The sequence below is a fragment of the Acyrthosiphon pisum genome, chromosome A1, assembly GCF_005508785.2.
Source record: "Acyrthosiphon pisum isolate AL4f chromosome A1, pea_aphid_22Mar2018_4r6ur, whole genome shotgun sequence".
NCBI classification, from domain to species: Eukaryota; Metazoa; Arthropoda; class Insecta; order Hemiptera; family Aphididae; genus Acyrthosiphon; species Acyrthosiphon pisum.
The window spans coordinates 133,469,283-133,486,442 of NC_042494.1; the positions used below are offsets into that span (position 1 = coordinate 133,469,283).

The 17,160-nt window shown below is 30.0% G+C and overlaps 1 protein-coding gene across 1 annotated transcript; it reads right to left on the reverse strand.

Annotated features, from left to right (window-relative positions):
- Positions 1-9,566: 9,566 nt before the first annotated feature.
- On the reverse strand, positions 9,567-12,939 carry LOC103308634 (transient receptor potential channel pyrexia). Its single transcript, XM_008182348.3, has one exon. The coding sequence runs from the start codon at positions 12,785-12,787 to the stop codon at positions 10,133-10,135; it is 2,655 nt and encodes an 884-aa protein (XP_008180570.1). The 5' UTR covers positions 12,788-12,939; the 3' UTR covers positions 9,567-10,132.
- Between the last annotated feature and the right edge of the window lie 4,221 nt (positions 12,940-17,160).

Here is a 17,160-nt window from a genome sequence, read left to right on the forward strand (position 1 = left end):
TTCAAATTACCTCCCGTTTCGGTATTTCACTGACCATTTGTAAATTATTGTGGTTTATTGGGTTGGATATTTTTTTTCCATTACATAATATAGACAATTATAGTAAACGAATTCATGATTAAAACAGTATTGTATGAATGCACGTTTCAGTTTTCGTCTAAACATTAAATATTAAACCGCAAATGTATTATAAAAATGTATATTATAATTATGTTATATTTATAACTTTGATTATTACTTTTTAGTTTTTACTAAATAATAAATATTATTAGAAATATTATTTAACCTGCGGACACTACGCTGAATTGAATGCGGAATAACAATAATATTATTGAGGACGCTTCACCCGCATGATGTGTGCCTCTGTCTTACAAAATATGTATAACATAGCAAAAACGGTTTTTCGCGGGTATAAGAATCACTCAGGCCGTAGTCCAAGCAACCAAATGTTCACTCAAGAAAGAGGAGAACATTGACTGTGCAACGTTGTTTTTAATTTTTCAATATCACAAATACGAAAAAAGTTCTTATTGTTTAAAAATTAATTATTTTTGAGTTTTTCAAACTTGAATAGGTAACTACACAGTAAATGTTCTCCTCTTTATAGTGTGGAAATTTGGTTTCTTAGCTTGGATTAGTTGGACTACAGGCTGAGTAGTTCTTACCCCTAGCAAAACAGTTTTTGCTATGTCTTACACTTTTAAGACGGAGACAACACACGTGGATGTAGTGTCTTCTTAACAATCATACAGATGATTTGATTCATTGCTATTAACATGTATAACAATTTAAAATCATTGCAATGCAGTTTATTATAGTATTAGAGGGTGTAAGGGGCAACAACAGAATTATATTAAAATATAATTAAAGTTTATTAAACGTGTTTTATTGTTATGTAAGGAGCCGTTTTCAAAATACCGGTTAGCATTCCAGGACTATTTTTTAATTTAATTTTTGTGGCCTATTAACAAGTAAAATCATTTTTACCCTTGTACATTGCATAGGTATGCACATAGAATAATTAATCTATTAATTAATTTAGTAATAGCACAGTAAAGCTGTATTATATTATATGTATTTATTTATATTATGGTGTTATTAAACATTTTATTAGATATTGTGAAGACAACGAACGAAAATGAACACTAATAATAAACATAATAACATTGTTTAATCTATGTTAATTTGTAAACTAATAATGACTAATGTATTTTAATATATTTCCTGACAGTGGCTAAATATAGTCACTTTAATTAAGTAGATAACCTTACCTTTCTTCGTTTAATCGTACTAACTTCAATAGTTCCATGGAATCCAGTTTGGGTGTACTTAACTACAAGTGAAAGGTAACTTTTTTATGCATTTAAATCGTAAAATCATAGAATACATTTAATTATTCTGTGTAACTGGTAATATTTGTATGCACGGAGAAGTGGATAGTTAATAAATAATAAGGGCAAACCACTGTCGTCGATCCGTTTTCCCGGCCGGAGATTACTAACTGTAAGAGTGGCAAAACTCATTACTTTTAATATAAACTTTATATAAATGTTATCTGTTCTAATTTTCAACAATCTATATTATTTTCATAAAAATTTGGCAAATGATTCATATTATAGTTTAGCATACTTTCTGCTATCATGTACCAGCAAATCAGATAAAGTGTTTAAACATTTTTTCTAGATAAAACTGATTTTTTAAATTGTTGCTCAAGGAATTATAATACACTGTAGGTACGTACAACATACCCAATATGCTCATAATATTATTATTATTATTATTATTATTATAAGCGTATGGTTCGACTATGATCTTATTGTAGAATTGTACCAACTAATAGCAGTGTTTTTTAAACTGTTTCGTATTTAGAAATAAATTTAAACAAATTTATTTGTGATATCGTCAATTATTCAAAATTTCAAAAGCCCCGGCCGCCCAGCCCACACATATAAGACGGTCTGGTGTGCTACGGCACACTAGCACACCTGGCCAGTCCGCCCCTGTAGTGATCCATAGTTTTACTTCTCTCATAATTTCAGGCAAAGGGTTTTCGCATTTAATTTGTTATCAAAAAAAATCGTATTTTTAAAAACTCAATGTCCCACCAACATAAATCTAAAACTCAAATACCGTGTACGGTGTACCTATGTTTTACAGTGTTAGCAGAACAAATTGTAAAAATCTCAATGATTATCATATAGATCGCTTACCGCTTACGACACCAGTGAACTACTTGTAAAACGTTTGTGACACCGTTACCAACATAAAATACGACATTTTATAGGTATCTACTAAGAGCAGGTATGAAAATAAACGATTTTTATAGCGTTGACCAAATTAAATCTAGTACAACAGTCAATGGTAACTTTGTTCGTTTGTTCTGTAGTATTATTTAAAAAATCGTAACATTCTAGGCCAACAATTGATAACGAAAAATATCGATTTCCAAACCACTAGACATTTTTGGAACTCTTTCCGTCCTCCCCGACCAAAAATAATGATCACAGGTTAGGAGAAAACATTGTCGTAGACGTGTAGGTTTGAATGGTTGGATCACAGAATAGATGAAACATCATCTATTCATCTATTCTGTGGTTGGATTACACACTTACACGTAATCTAAAAACGTAATCCATCATTACATTATCATAACAAAATCGTATACGGCAGCGTTATCTAGCGTCAAAAATACATGCTACAACATTAGAAATTACAACGGCAGAAAGCACTGCGGCTATCGTCTTGGTACCGTCCATGATAATATCTATTAATATTTAATAGTGTATTTTAATTGGAACTGTCAAGAACTCAATACATAACACAACTAAAATAATTGAATATGGATGTCTGAAAGCTGTCTTCAGTTTCAAAAAGTTGAGGCTAAACAGCTATATAGTGTCTTTACCCTTTAGGCTTTAGCCTTATGGATTTTAAAAAGAAATTTTAATGAAATTCAGCTGAAATGGATTCTCTATGCTAACTCGAGAGTAAAAAATAAAACAAGCCGTCTACCAACAACCTGTCAAAACATACCTATTGTATATAATACCTAACTATGGTAAGGCTCTACATAGAATGGGTATGCTATGCCAACATTTTGCGACTCATTTATCAATGATAAAATGATAAAATAAAGGGGGAGAAATTAAAATTCACATAACATTATTAGTCGCAAAATGGCGGCGTAGCATACCTGTATATATAGTGCCCTACCTATGGTTGCGTTATTGGTGGGTATTGGGTATAATTTTTATTTATTTGAAATACATAATTTACCATTTTACCATTTCGAATTGTCCAGCGATACCGAATCAGTATCCCGCACTTCTTCGGTGTGCACGTGTAATTTTCGCTACGCTCGTCGCTAATAAATCTAGAAGATTATTGAAGACTATAGTCTATATAATTAATAATTACACTGAAAAAGTAAAATATAAAGTTGTCATAAGTATCGAATAATAAAAAAATATTCGTGACTTTCGTAATATAACAAACGGGTAGGTGACAGGTGTACCTACCTATTTTCCATTATAGCAGGGACAAGTGGACAACGGTGTAATATGAATAGTGACTACGTGAGTATAAAGCTTTTATTATAAAATGTCTCCTAGAAATAACCAAAAAGTACACAGAACAGACATTATCGAAAAAGAATACCGATAACGCAATTAAAATTGACCTTCGCTAATATATATAAAAACAGTTAAAATAATTTACAATAAATACTCTAAGCTCGGCCAATGAATTTTCTGTCAGAAGAAGAGAGTGACAAGCAATCCTCCAAAGATGAAATGGATTGATTATTTGGACAATATTAGTTTTTTAATTAAACACAACGAATAATTTTAACTAATTTAAAAAAACTTTTTATATTTTTTTATATGATTATTTTTATTGTTATTATATATTACTATGTAACTATCGAGTTTTTTATTTTTGAATTTAGAATGGTGTATGCAATTTTAAATACGATGTATTAGTATGTAATTTAAAAAGTAATGTAACTTAAAAATTATACTAATAATAAGTTATACCTATTACCTAATAACTTAGGTTACTCGAAAAATAAATTCGGCGATAATATAAATTCGGCAAAATGGTACGGCGGCGAAATGAAACGGCGGTAAATATTGGGAACTTACCACACGTCCACGCGCTATGGCTAGTCTAGATAACCGTAAAAATAATAAACCCCCATAAATTAAAATAATTATAAGCCGACAAGCAGTATACTGTATATATGTATACCTACAAATACCAAAATTAGATAATGATTAATGACATGCATACCAATGACGTAAACTCAGTCCTCAGATGACAACGAAAATAATTGGATTGAAGCCAAATCTACTTTACCGTAAAAATATTTCACTTCTCCAAGAAAGTCACAAAAATCAAAAATACCAAATCATGGAAATAACACTCAAACATTTTCCACTCACAACTGATCAATCCTATTAATCTTAAACAAACGATAAAAATACGGCAATATTGATATTTAAATGGTTACCTACATGGACGTTAATAGGGTCCTCGAATGCATAGAGCTTGAGCCCAAAAGGTTTCAAGAACAAAAAGAGCGGGGACTTGTCTTCCAGCCACTATTATAACATATACACAATTTTATCTATGGTATGATTCAAAACTATCACAAATTAAATGTAAATTTATTTATTGAATTATTATATAAATGTATACAGTTCTATACAGTCATGAAATATTTATAATATTAAGTTAATTATATTATAATTGCATCCTTCTTTAATTCTCAAAAACCTTGTTTATAATATTTTCATTATCTATTTTGTTAGATAGCTCTTTCTATATTTATAATTTAATAAACCTAATAAAAATTGACTATATATTAAAATATCTCAAGGAGGGGTTAAGATGACTCAGAGAGGGCTAAGCCAGGGAGTGGCCCTATTTAAGTCAATGGTTACCTACCAAACTCGATAATATTATACTACTGTAAAATCACCTTAGTCTTTACCAATATTATTATTATTATTATATATTATTTATTTAAATTAATAAATTAATAATCAATTATGAAGAAATACAAAGTTTTTTTTGAAAAAATATGGTGCCTTAAAAATGCTACACCAATATACCTATATGGAATGTATAAAAAAATATTTGGAAAATGTAGCTTTGAAATATCACAAAAATACTGCATACCTCTATACCCTTGCATAGTTTAACCAAAACAGCTCTACAACCCATTATTGTTCGTAAACTTAAAATTAAATAAAAATAATTTAAGAAGTGCAGGGGAAAAAATTAAGGAAAACCGGGAATTTTAACGCAAAATCGGTTTTCGACAAAATCGATTTTGATTTTTGGCGTAACTAAAAAAATGACCGTATATACATGGAATTTTCACTGGTTGTGTATATTAGCATTAGCTATATACATAATAAAATTTTCAAAATATTTTGACTTATTTTGAGCTATAGACACTATCAATAGTATTGACACTATCAATTTTTAATTTTTTAGTTTTTTTTTATGAATGTCAATAATATTTAATTTTTTGGGTACAAAACTTGAAAATAGGTACCTATTTTATATTTAGTATTTACATAAATTATATTGCGTCCAAAGTAACAATGTATTGTTATCTCTTGCAAGTTCTACAGCCAAAACCAAATAATGCGTGACATTCCAAGACTTAGTACCTACCTACTACCTAGTAGCAATTATCTTATCACATATTATAATAACAATATTAATAAATAATAGGTAAATTACCTACTTAATAGTATAAAATATTGTTAAAAATACCGTTTCTAAACCATTGTGAAGGACATTGAACTATTGAAGAGACCATTAAAAACTGAAATGTGCACTTGGTTATCGCTATAAGTTATGAGTTATAATTTATCATTTATAACAGATAATCGATCATGATCATCAATGTATTACAAGTCACGATATCTAGGTACATACCTACAACTTCAATAGTTACGTAGGTAGGTAAGGTACTAGGTAGGCATAAATTACAATTATATTAATTTTTTTCATGACTAAGAATGTATAATAATATTATATATACGTATGTACTAATTATAGGTTGTAACTGCAGTCTCCGCTAAACAATATTTATTGTAATATTTGTAGGCATATATTATGTTTTTAAGTTGTGAATATAAATAACTTAGATTACACCCGGTGGGCAACTGATAAATACTTAAATATTTAAATATTAAATTTATGAACATCACCGATATTCGATACCTATGTAAAAGCATAAACACGACATAAACACGAGTGGTAGGTAGCATTATTTTTTCTGGAAACCAATATTCGTACACTACGTACTGTAGTGTTAGGTTAACTATCAATATATATGGTATATACGGTATATATGGGCACATTCAATTTTAATAATGATATATTTATTTTTAATTTCACTGCGATAGGTTTTATTTTAATTTTAAATTTTTAAACAACTTAGGTATAATTATATTTTACAATTGGGTAATTAATTAGTAATAATATTTAGATTAGTTCAATATAAGTTGCAGTCTTTACTTTTGACTGTAGTAGGTACATGATAAAATATATTATTTCATATAAAAACCATATAAGGATTAATTGTATACTATTATAGTATAGTATTACTTACAAAAGGTAAGTAGGTAGGTAGGTATTTACTAACATGTTTTTAGACCTAATCCAAATAGGTACCTACTTATATTAAGACTAATTTAAAGGAAAATAATGTTATTGTTGGTTAATGAATTAATGATTATCCTGTTGACTACAGTTGATAATAGTGACTTTTCCTTCACTAATTATTTTACAATAATCTTTTTTACATCAGTTTTCAACAATAAATGGACAGAAAATATAGGTACCTATTACCTAGGTTGGTACATTATACATGTAATATTATTAACGATAAAATATTTATTGGGACATTTTCAACTAAAGGTATTCATAATGTAGGAAGTAGGAATGCATAATTACATTTTTTAAATGTATAATACATTAATACCACACCCATATTGTAACGATAATAATCGCGAATGACATTTGAAAATTCAACATTTTATTTTTTCCCTTTGTGCATTATACAAATATATTAATACTCGTATATCTAGGTTTAATGATTACTTACCTAATAAATTTAACTTTAATCCATGTATGCATCAATAACAAAAAAATATATACTTATACGGCTATATTGCTAATTGCTACCTAATTGCTTATATACTACCTTATATTATTTATCTCTTCCTATGAAATATTGAAATATAAATTTTTTTATATAATACATATATTATATATATTATAATTTATATATAATTTGTACCATATATTTCACGGTACCTACCTAGTACCTAAGCTATAACCGCTTGAACTATATTGTACCCATTTACTATTTTATATTGTACCTATATACCTACCGGTACCTACATGATTGTCAAAAAATCTCATTATATTTACATTCGTTTATTCGAATCAGTGGCGTCATTTCAGTTTTTGAGAGGGGGTGGCAACATTTTTAATAAATAAAACTGAAAAAAAAGCTCGCTAACATTTACATTACATTACATTACAATATTTCATTTTTATCTCAATACAAATACCCTCCTTATACATAATTGTATACTTACTAGTTAGTATCAAAGGTTAATATCATAAGCATACAGGTAAGAACTTAACGCATTTTTTTGAGAGATAACAATAACTAAATAATTAATACATATATGCAGAGGTTACTTAAATGGGTGAAACACGATGCGGACGCTTTACCTTTTTTGCAACACGATTGCGGACGATCATTATATTATAACAAAAGGTCTTTTGTTTCACCCAAAAAATGACACGACTGCGGTCGAAATTTAATGAAACGTTGCCTAGTTGTGCGACGCAGTCTACCAAGACCAACGATTATCAATTTTATGAAAGTTCTTAATAATACAATTGAAAATTGAAAATCAAAAAAAGTAAAAAACAAGCGCTCAATATAATAATATAGGTAATATAATAATTTTGTGTAGAACTAACTCTTTACCACGTTCTGATAAAATAATTTGAAAGTCTTCCATAGTGTATACGACTGTATACAATGAGGTTGCAGCTATTACTGCAGCATTTAACAAAAATGACTTGTAACTGCATACTAAACTTAATACGCTCAGAATTTCCACATTCCCATATTATCGAAGTATTATTTATAAATTTGGCTACATGTGTCCGCAATAGTGTAATATTCGGGGGTCCACTGATAAACTATAATCGTTCACAATCGTGTTATTAAAAAGGTCGCCCCGATAAGAAGCGTCCGCAGTCGTGTATCACCGACTTAAATATATTACCTATTAGCTACTACATAAAGGCCCAAAACTAGGCCATACCCGGCCCGACAGCGGCCCGCTAATGACAAGGGGGGGAATGCCCACCCTGCCACCCCAAAATAACGCCACTGATTCGAATTGATACATACCTAAACTCGAATAATCACTAATGTCATTGATTAATTAATATACATTATATATATTTAATGAATGCTAATATATATATAGATGGTACCTATAATTACCAGTGAACAATATTGTTCTATGACATTACTTACAGTATTATAATATTCATTTTATGATATTGAAAATAAATGTTGCTTATTTCGAAAACTCAATGCACAAAAGCGGAAACAATAAAAAATAATAACAAATAACTAATAACTAATAGCTAATAGATATCAACCATACAAGAAGTGTAAAACCCTTTAAAAAAATTTTAATTTTCCGATACAGATTTTTTCATAGAGTGAATCGTGAATCTGTGTTACAATTTAGAAAAATTAGTTTTCTTATAAAACTATAGGTAGGTAACTACCTAATTGTAATACTTATTTACCTACATAAGGACTAATTAAAATCATATTTAGTTACCTACTTAATTTAATATTTCATTAAAAAATATTTTACCATTAATTATACTTATGGTTTTTGATTTATACTTTTGGTGCGGAAACAGGTTAGGTTCAACTAGTTAACCTTCACAACAATTGCTATTAAGACAATATTACCTTACCGAAAGTATTTTCTTATAGAGTTTTCTGAGTTTTAATTATAAACACATAAATACATAATTTATCATTGAGAACTAAATATAATTATATAAACACATACATCTATACCTACAAGGTAATTTACAAAAAATCTTCATTATTGTCTGTTTTGTTATGTTGTAATTTTTATTCACCCACAAATCACAATAGAGTGGCTACTGTTAGTTGTACAATAATTTAATCCTTAAAATGTAAATTTTCTTATTATATTATAATACATTATATATTTATATGTAGGTAGGTATGTAAAAGTCAATATTTTAGTATACTAACCAATATTTGCATATCTTCCTAGTTAATTAATGAACCAGTTTGTTAATTCTTATAAACAAAAATGTTGACAAATACCTATCTATTGTGAATCACCTATACTAAATAACCAATTTAAGTAGGTACTAAATAAAGTACCTACCTACTAAATAAGATTAAGTATACATTTAAAGTAGCCATAATTATCATTAAATATAATGATTATTAAACAGTATATTTTATAGTTTTATATATTTCACATAACATACATTTTGAGCAATAGGTACATAACACAAAAAATTTAAAATACAATATAGGAACAAAAAAATACAAAAATATCACTAAAATTTGTTTCTCAAAATATAAAATATCTAACAAAGTTGTTTACAAATGTATTTAAAGAAAAACTTATATGTATTGTGTACAATATTTTCAATATAATATTATATAATTGTTGCTATATATACAACAGTACCTATCTGTAGGTAAATACAAATTATATAAATACTTTAAATCACACAATTAATGTCTTAATAGTTAATAATCACATCTATTTTACCTAGGTACCTCGTACCTTCCTAGTTATTTTTGCACAAAGTTTAGATGGTTTGTATTAATTTATATGTATAATTATATAAAATTATTGAATGTGGCCATAAAACGAAATATTATAATATGTATGAAAATATAGTCAGATTAAAAAATATTTTTTCTTCTCCCCATGAATTAATTACCTAAATATTTACTATTATTATTTATTTGTTATTCTATACACAATTGTACAAATGTTTATTAATTATATTATATTTTATTTGCATTAATCAACAAATGTTTAATAACTTTTTGATTTTCCTCTACAACTGCTCTTAAATCTCTTACTTCTTTTAATATTTCTTGTATTTTTAAAACGTCTTTGTCATCACAGCTATCTTGTTTTTTTCTTTTAATTAAAAATCTAGCAGCGTCTATAATATCTCTAGGCAATGTTTGTTGTTGATTTAAAGGTTTAACTGTCATATGAGCTCGATGTTTAGAAGGATAAACCAGAGCCCTACGTTTGACGTTTTTTGGCCAAAAACTTCGCAACATGAATAGTTCGATATAATATATAAGTTTAATCTGACATCGAACTTTAGACAAACCGGCAGTCTTTTTTAAGCCTTGTATATCATGTACAGCAATTCCGACAAGTAGATTCATAAGTATAATTGACACAAATATTAATAGGGCCACGTATACAATATAAGCGCTAAATTTAGATATAATCGGCGATTCATCGTGTACTTCTAACATTGAAATATCCAATTCTCCCGCCATCATTACTAGTACTTTTACAAAACCAATAATGGGATTGTTGAACCATTTAGAAGAAGGGAACACGACACAAAGGCTAACAGAAAAACCTATTAATAGACATATATATGCCAAGAGGAGTTTTGCAAATTCTTTTTGAACTTTTGTGTACATGGCGACATAAGTGTCAAACCAAGGGAGTTGGCCTATTTTTATCATTAAATTTGTCCAAGCACAGAGTACGCAAAAAGCTCCAATATGATTCTGCCAGTAAGATGTGTATCCACTAATATGAAACGATATTAACGGCACGCTTATTAATACTAACCATTCGCTCATGTTACTTAAACTAAGGACATATTGATGAACATACATATACCCAGCCATTTCTGATATTTTCAAGAATCCTTCTATGATGCTGATCAAATACAGTACATAAATAATTACATCCATTACTTGATAGTTTTCTACTAAAAATTCACCGAGGGTGTAGTTATTCTGGAAACACGTCGAATTAGTTTGATTTGGCAAATGGATCGCGTTGTAGCAATCGTGACTCAGTACGGTCGTTACATAGAGCGTATACAGAAGAATGAAAAATCCTAAACTTGCCAGTCGCATTAAATAATACTTTCGTATCTTTCTCCATTTTAGAAATAAAAAAGCTTGACACAGTGGATGCTGTAATAGTTCATATTGGCCTTCTTCTTGAAAACATTTTAGTAAATCAATTTCACCAAAAGTATTACAGTTCAACAAATACTTGAATCGAAGTTGTATCTCCGGACCACGCTTAAACCCATCTGCCCAGTTAGATGTAACGGCACTGTCTAACTGTTTGGCTACGGCTGGCACGCACGAAGGCACTTTTCTTACAATCATGTTTAGTGCCGATATACCACCGTACGTTTGAATACCTACGTTTCCACCCTTGGCCAACAATGACTCTACACACTCCGGCACCTCGTTGATCGCCGCTATGTGTAGAGGTGTAAAACCAAAATGATCTTGTACGTTGATTTTTGCCTGGTGATTTAGCAACGTGTCTACTGCATGACAAACATTTAGCGTCTTGACAGATATGGCCGAGTGCAGTGGTGTTCGGTCATCTATGTCTCTGGCGTTGACGTCAGCCCCCGCTTTTATCAGAAAATCGATGCATTCCACACTCGGAGCTTTTGCGGCCATGTGTATAGGTACTTGAAATTTCATATTTTTAGCATGTATATTAGCCTGGTGTTCGATCAACAATTTTACGCACTCTACGTGTGCAGATTCGCAAGCCAAATGCAACGCCGTACATTCGTGATAGTCTTTTTGGTCGATTAACATTTTATCAGAACTCAACAGCATGTACATACAGTCTGAAAAACCTTGGTCAGCGCAAATATGAATAGGCGCTAAACCCATAGAGTCCAGCGTATTAACGTCCACGTTGTATTTGAATAATAAAAGTTGAATGCACCCTACAGCTCTGGATTTTACAGCGCTATGGAGGACAGTGGATTCGAGTTTACAGCCGTGTTCGATAAGTGTATGGACCGCATCAACGGAATCTGTGAAGGTGGCGAAGTGTAGCGCTGTCATATCGTCAACGCGGCTATTCGGTTCACATCCATTATTTAACAACCACCTCAAACAATTAACACAACCGTTCAAAGCGCTTATGTGTACAGCGCCATAGCCTCTATAGGGCAGTAAGTAATTAACGTTTGCGCCGGCTTTAACTAAGATTTCCACGACATTACACTTATCAACAAAACACGCCCACAGAACAATTAAATTTTTCAGTTGCTGCGGACACCGATTTAGTGTATCTAAATTTGCCATACCAGATTCAATATCGTGAAGAAATTGAAAACCATTAGTGAATCCTTTTGCTGAGTCCAACAGACATTGTTTCACCATTTCCTTGTAATTATTAACGCTCAATTGATTGGTGCTTTTGGACCCGTCTACAGTTGTCTCGGTACGTTCGTCGACTTCCACTAAATCCATATCCGGCAGTTCAAAAGATATCGGCCTATCTCGGTTCCGGTATTTTGAGTTCTCGTGAAAACTAAAATATCTTTTTCGTTTGTTCGTTAAGTCCATTCCCATTTCCAAATACTCGCGAGTACATTCGTCTAAGCTCAAACGCCGGGACACTTTTCTTAAACTCATGTTTTCTGATTTTGTTCGCACAATCACTAAAACAGTACATCGATGTACATCGCGCTACGGCCGAACTACACTAACTGAAATGCACACACTTCGCAAACCGCAGTCACGTCTTCGTAGTTCGTTGTCAATGACCAGTTTTTCTCCCGCTACCTTTTTACTGTAATCGGTGGGAGACACGGTAAATAAAATATTCCAGTCAGTTAGTGACTCATCTTAATTATTGAACGAGTATTCAGAATTCCCATCGTACCATTACGTATAGTGTACAGTTTCTATTATATAGGCATTAATTATAATAGTAAATCGACAACAATTATAACGATCAAAGCTAAATAAGTACAATTTTCCACAAACGTGGCTATTAATCATTAATAGTGATTTAACATTTTGTTCTGAAGTATGGGTATTAGATATATTATGTCAATTTTATTCGGGCACCTACTGACAATATTTATAACCTTCAAAAGTATTGAATAATTGCGAAAATAACAAAAAACAATCGTATGGTTTTATTTTTAAACTAGCTATAAATTATTAAATCATATTATGTTTCTATACATATAACGAAGTATAATACACTTATAATATAGATAATAGGTGTATATACTATTACTGTATAGTGTAGATAATAAATATAATAATAATTTTGCTATTCAAATTGATACACTTTATTTTTTTAGACAATTCAATATCAAGTAATAATTTATAATTCGGAATTTAAAGTATAAATTATATTATTATTATAATATTGTAGGTAAGTACCTACGTTTTTCTTTTCTTTTTTTATTAGCTTTCAACCAAAAGTTATTACAGCAAGTGCCCACGTGGCCACGACGCCACGTTATAGATAGGTACTTAGCTTTGAAGCCACGAATTGGTGGAGCTGTGCCTCCTAAAGACATTCTGAGGTCCCAAGTTGGTCGCTCAATAAAATGTAGGTAGGTACCGTACCGACGCACCTTTTTGTTACATAATTCTATAATCCATACGCTATATTATAGTATTATACCTAATAATGTTGTCTAATAATATAATATTAAAAATAATAATATACATTAATAAGATTAAGAGAAAGTCAAGCCAATCGTTTTCAATAATACATAATTATTATATAATATATTATATATTATATATATCGTACGCGAAATCCAAAAAAAATGTTTAAATAGTTTTATGAGTAAAACATAAAATTGATAAAAACAACAATTTGGAGACTTCTTTCTCGGTGTTTCGTGTTACGTGTTTCGTGTTTTTGGTTGGTGATTTAAAAAAATTAAAAATTAATTGACATTTCTATTGTAGGTACATAGGTATAGGCGGTGGTGTTTTAGAGGGTATATAAGGGGGTATACGGCGTATATACCCATTTACTATTGTCTATTTGGTGAATTAGCGTAATATACTCTCTAAAAATATTACAAATACGCCCGTATACCTACATAATTTTTTTTTAATTAAGCAATAATCCATATTTTGTATTTATTGTCATATGACATTTATCAATCATCTCTATAAGTTAGAACCGTGTAACAAATAACAATGTATAATATTGGTTATTACCACGCGTACCTATAACCTATAAGGGATGGCAACTATAGTTGCGTCCCGCGGTAATAATTTCTGAATTGAGGCCTGAGTTTTTTTTGGGCAAATACGAATTGCGATGCAGGTTTTTTTCACCGTGCGTGTGAATTGCGGCCGCGATGTTTTGACGTATTTAATTTTACTAATTACACATACGCATTTTTGTAATATAAAATTATATACTTTCTAAACTTAATTTTCCTTTCCATTTTTTTACAGACTTAGGAGTCTGCATCAGTACAACAGGTGAGTTAAAAATGTTATTTTTGAATACTAATAATATTATGGCACTAGTAAAAACGTATATGATATTAGGTAGGTATATTTATTAATTAAAGTATGTCAATTATGATTTACGAACTGTTTCATACTATTAAAAATAAATTTTCTGTTTCTAATATATTTTATATGTATAAATTAACCTTAGAAAAGAAACCGGTCAGCGATGAAACGTTTTCAGCAGTAGAAAAGCGACAACTAATAGGTATATTTGGTATTTTGGTATCTACATATTTTACTGTCATTATACTAATCAGTCAACTAGATATCGGCCAAGATTGAAAATCATTTAAAACTATAGTTACTAGGTATAGTAAAAAAGAATATGATATTATAATGTTAGTTTAAACCTAGGTATATTATAACTACTGGTTGTCCTTATTATCGAACAGGGATCATGAATAATATTATATAAACATTTCAGACACGTCAGACATGGCAAAATATATTAATCGGGTCGTAACTCTGATATTATGACGCAAAAAAACTCTGGCCGCAATTAGGATTAGACCTCTTTTTTGTAGTTTTCTTTGGGACGCGACTAGTATGCGCAGTGCATCTATTGACTGATGATCGTGATTATTGTAGTTTGTTCGATAAAAATATGTTCGAGTTGCCACTATCCCAGAGTAACTACCTAATAAGAATTGCTAAGAGAATTATCAAATTAAATATTATAAAATGTTAAATTAGACCTGTAAAATAGTAAGTTGTCAATACTAATTACTAAATAAATAAAAATGTACTTACAAAACTACACAAAGCTTGCGCTATTGTGAATGTATTCCGTAAGAGCTTTATAAAATAATTGTTCATGAGTGAAACGAGCGGCATTTTGAAAGTTGAATGTTGAATCTAATGAGTTGTGCGCTTATAACATTTCAATATTCAATGCACATTTACATCTTTACCTTAAATTCGCAAATGAACGTATACCACTATACCTACCCTATATTTTTTTTTTACGAAAACACCACTACCTAGCTGGGTATAGGCGCCTACCTACTGGCTATAGTGACTACTATACACATAGGTACATCCGTGTATTACATAAATGGTACATTATCTATAATTTATCACTATAAACAAAGTGTATTATTCTGAACTATTATTTAATACATTTTTGTGTAAAAGCAATACATATGTTAGTCTGATCTCTGATGATATACATATATATAGCAACTTTATAAAGCGGACTGCCCACCTTGCGGGTTGCCAAAAGTATACTTACCTATTCAATATTGATCTACACAGAATTGTTACAAAATTATAAAATTATAGTAAAAAGTTATATAAATATAAATACAATTATTATAAAAAAATACAGATTTTCTATAAAATAGAAAAGTTGATAAAGAGAAGAAGAAAAGGATAAAAAAAAATATTACAATCTATTACATAGGTAATATGTGTCAAAGATTGGTAGTCTTACGAATATAGATATATAATAGAATATTATGATAAAATATTTAAGTAAAATCTATTACTATATAAGTATTACTACTATTACTATATGTTCATAATGTTTACATATTATATATTAAGCCCCCCCCCCCCCCACACACACACACACACACACTGTAGCGGTGACGGTGAATTGCTGCAGGACACATTTCATTGCTCACCACGGGGGTATAAAGCCATGACAAAAGAATTTACCACCGCCGCCACCGCAGCATTGTTTGGGGAACTTTAAGTACCTTATATAGATTGCTGCAGATTGCCAATATTGATTAGTACCTATGTAGAACGTTATAAATTATAAAAATATTGATTATAGTTATATTAATTGGCCAAATCATTAGACCGCCTATCGGTCGCTTGTTTTGTAACATACTAGGTACCTATTCTTAATGTATATTAAACATCCGACCATCAAAAACTGTATAGGTACCGACTCCATTATGTTGAAATATTTTTTTTTGGGACGAGGAACATATTATTTTATGAGATGCTGCAGTTTCGCAGTGAGAAAATACAGAAACAAATCGTTACGAATTATTGAATTCGTTAACGGCATAAAATCATTAATGATTACAGTATTTTAGTTCTTATATATTTTTTGAAGTCTATGAATAATAGACTAAATATGTTCTAATGTTCTAACCGGCAAATGGATGACGATGCGCGACATCGGAAACGCGTCATTGGAAAACTCAATGTGTTATACTTGGCTACCTATCTATATAGTTGTAGTTTATATTAACCGCATAATATATATGGGCCGCTCCAAAATTACGAATAAGAGAATACAAAAAAAAATATATATACTACATAAGTATAATCAATTTTTTCCGATAGGGTAGGTTGTAGGTATAATGCGAACTCATTATAGGTACTGCTAAATCTTTCGAAATTAAGTTACTAACTACTTTATTTCGGTCTAATAATGAGACTTTAAATAAATAAATAAATAAATAAATAAAATAAATTTTTGGTCCATAAAAGTCTTTTTAAATCGTCAAAATATTCGTGTTCAACAGTTAAATATTTGTTGAGGTTATTTAGAC

Coding starts and splice junctions, on each gene's coding strand:
- LOC103308634 (XM_008182348.3), bottom strand. CDS start 12,787: ATGAGTTTAAGAAAAGTGTCCCGGCGTTTGAGCTTAGACGAATGTACT.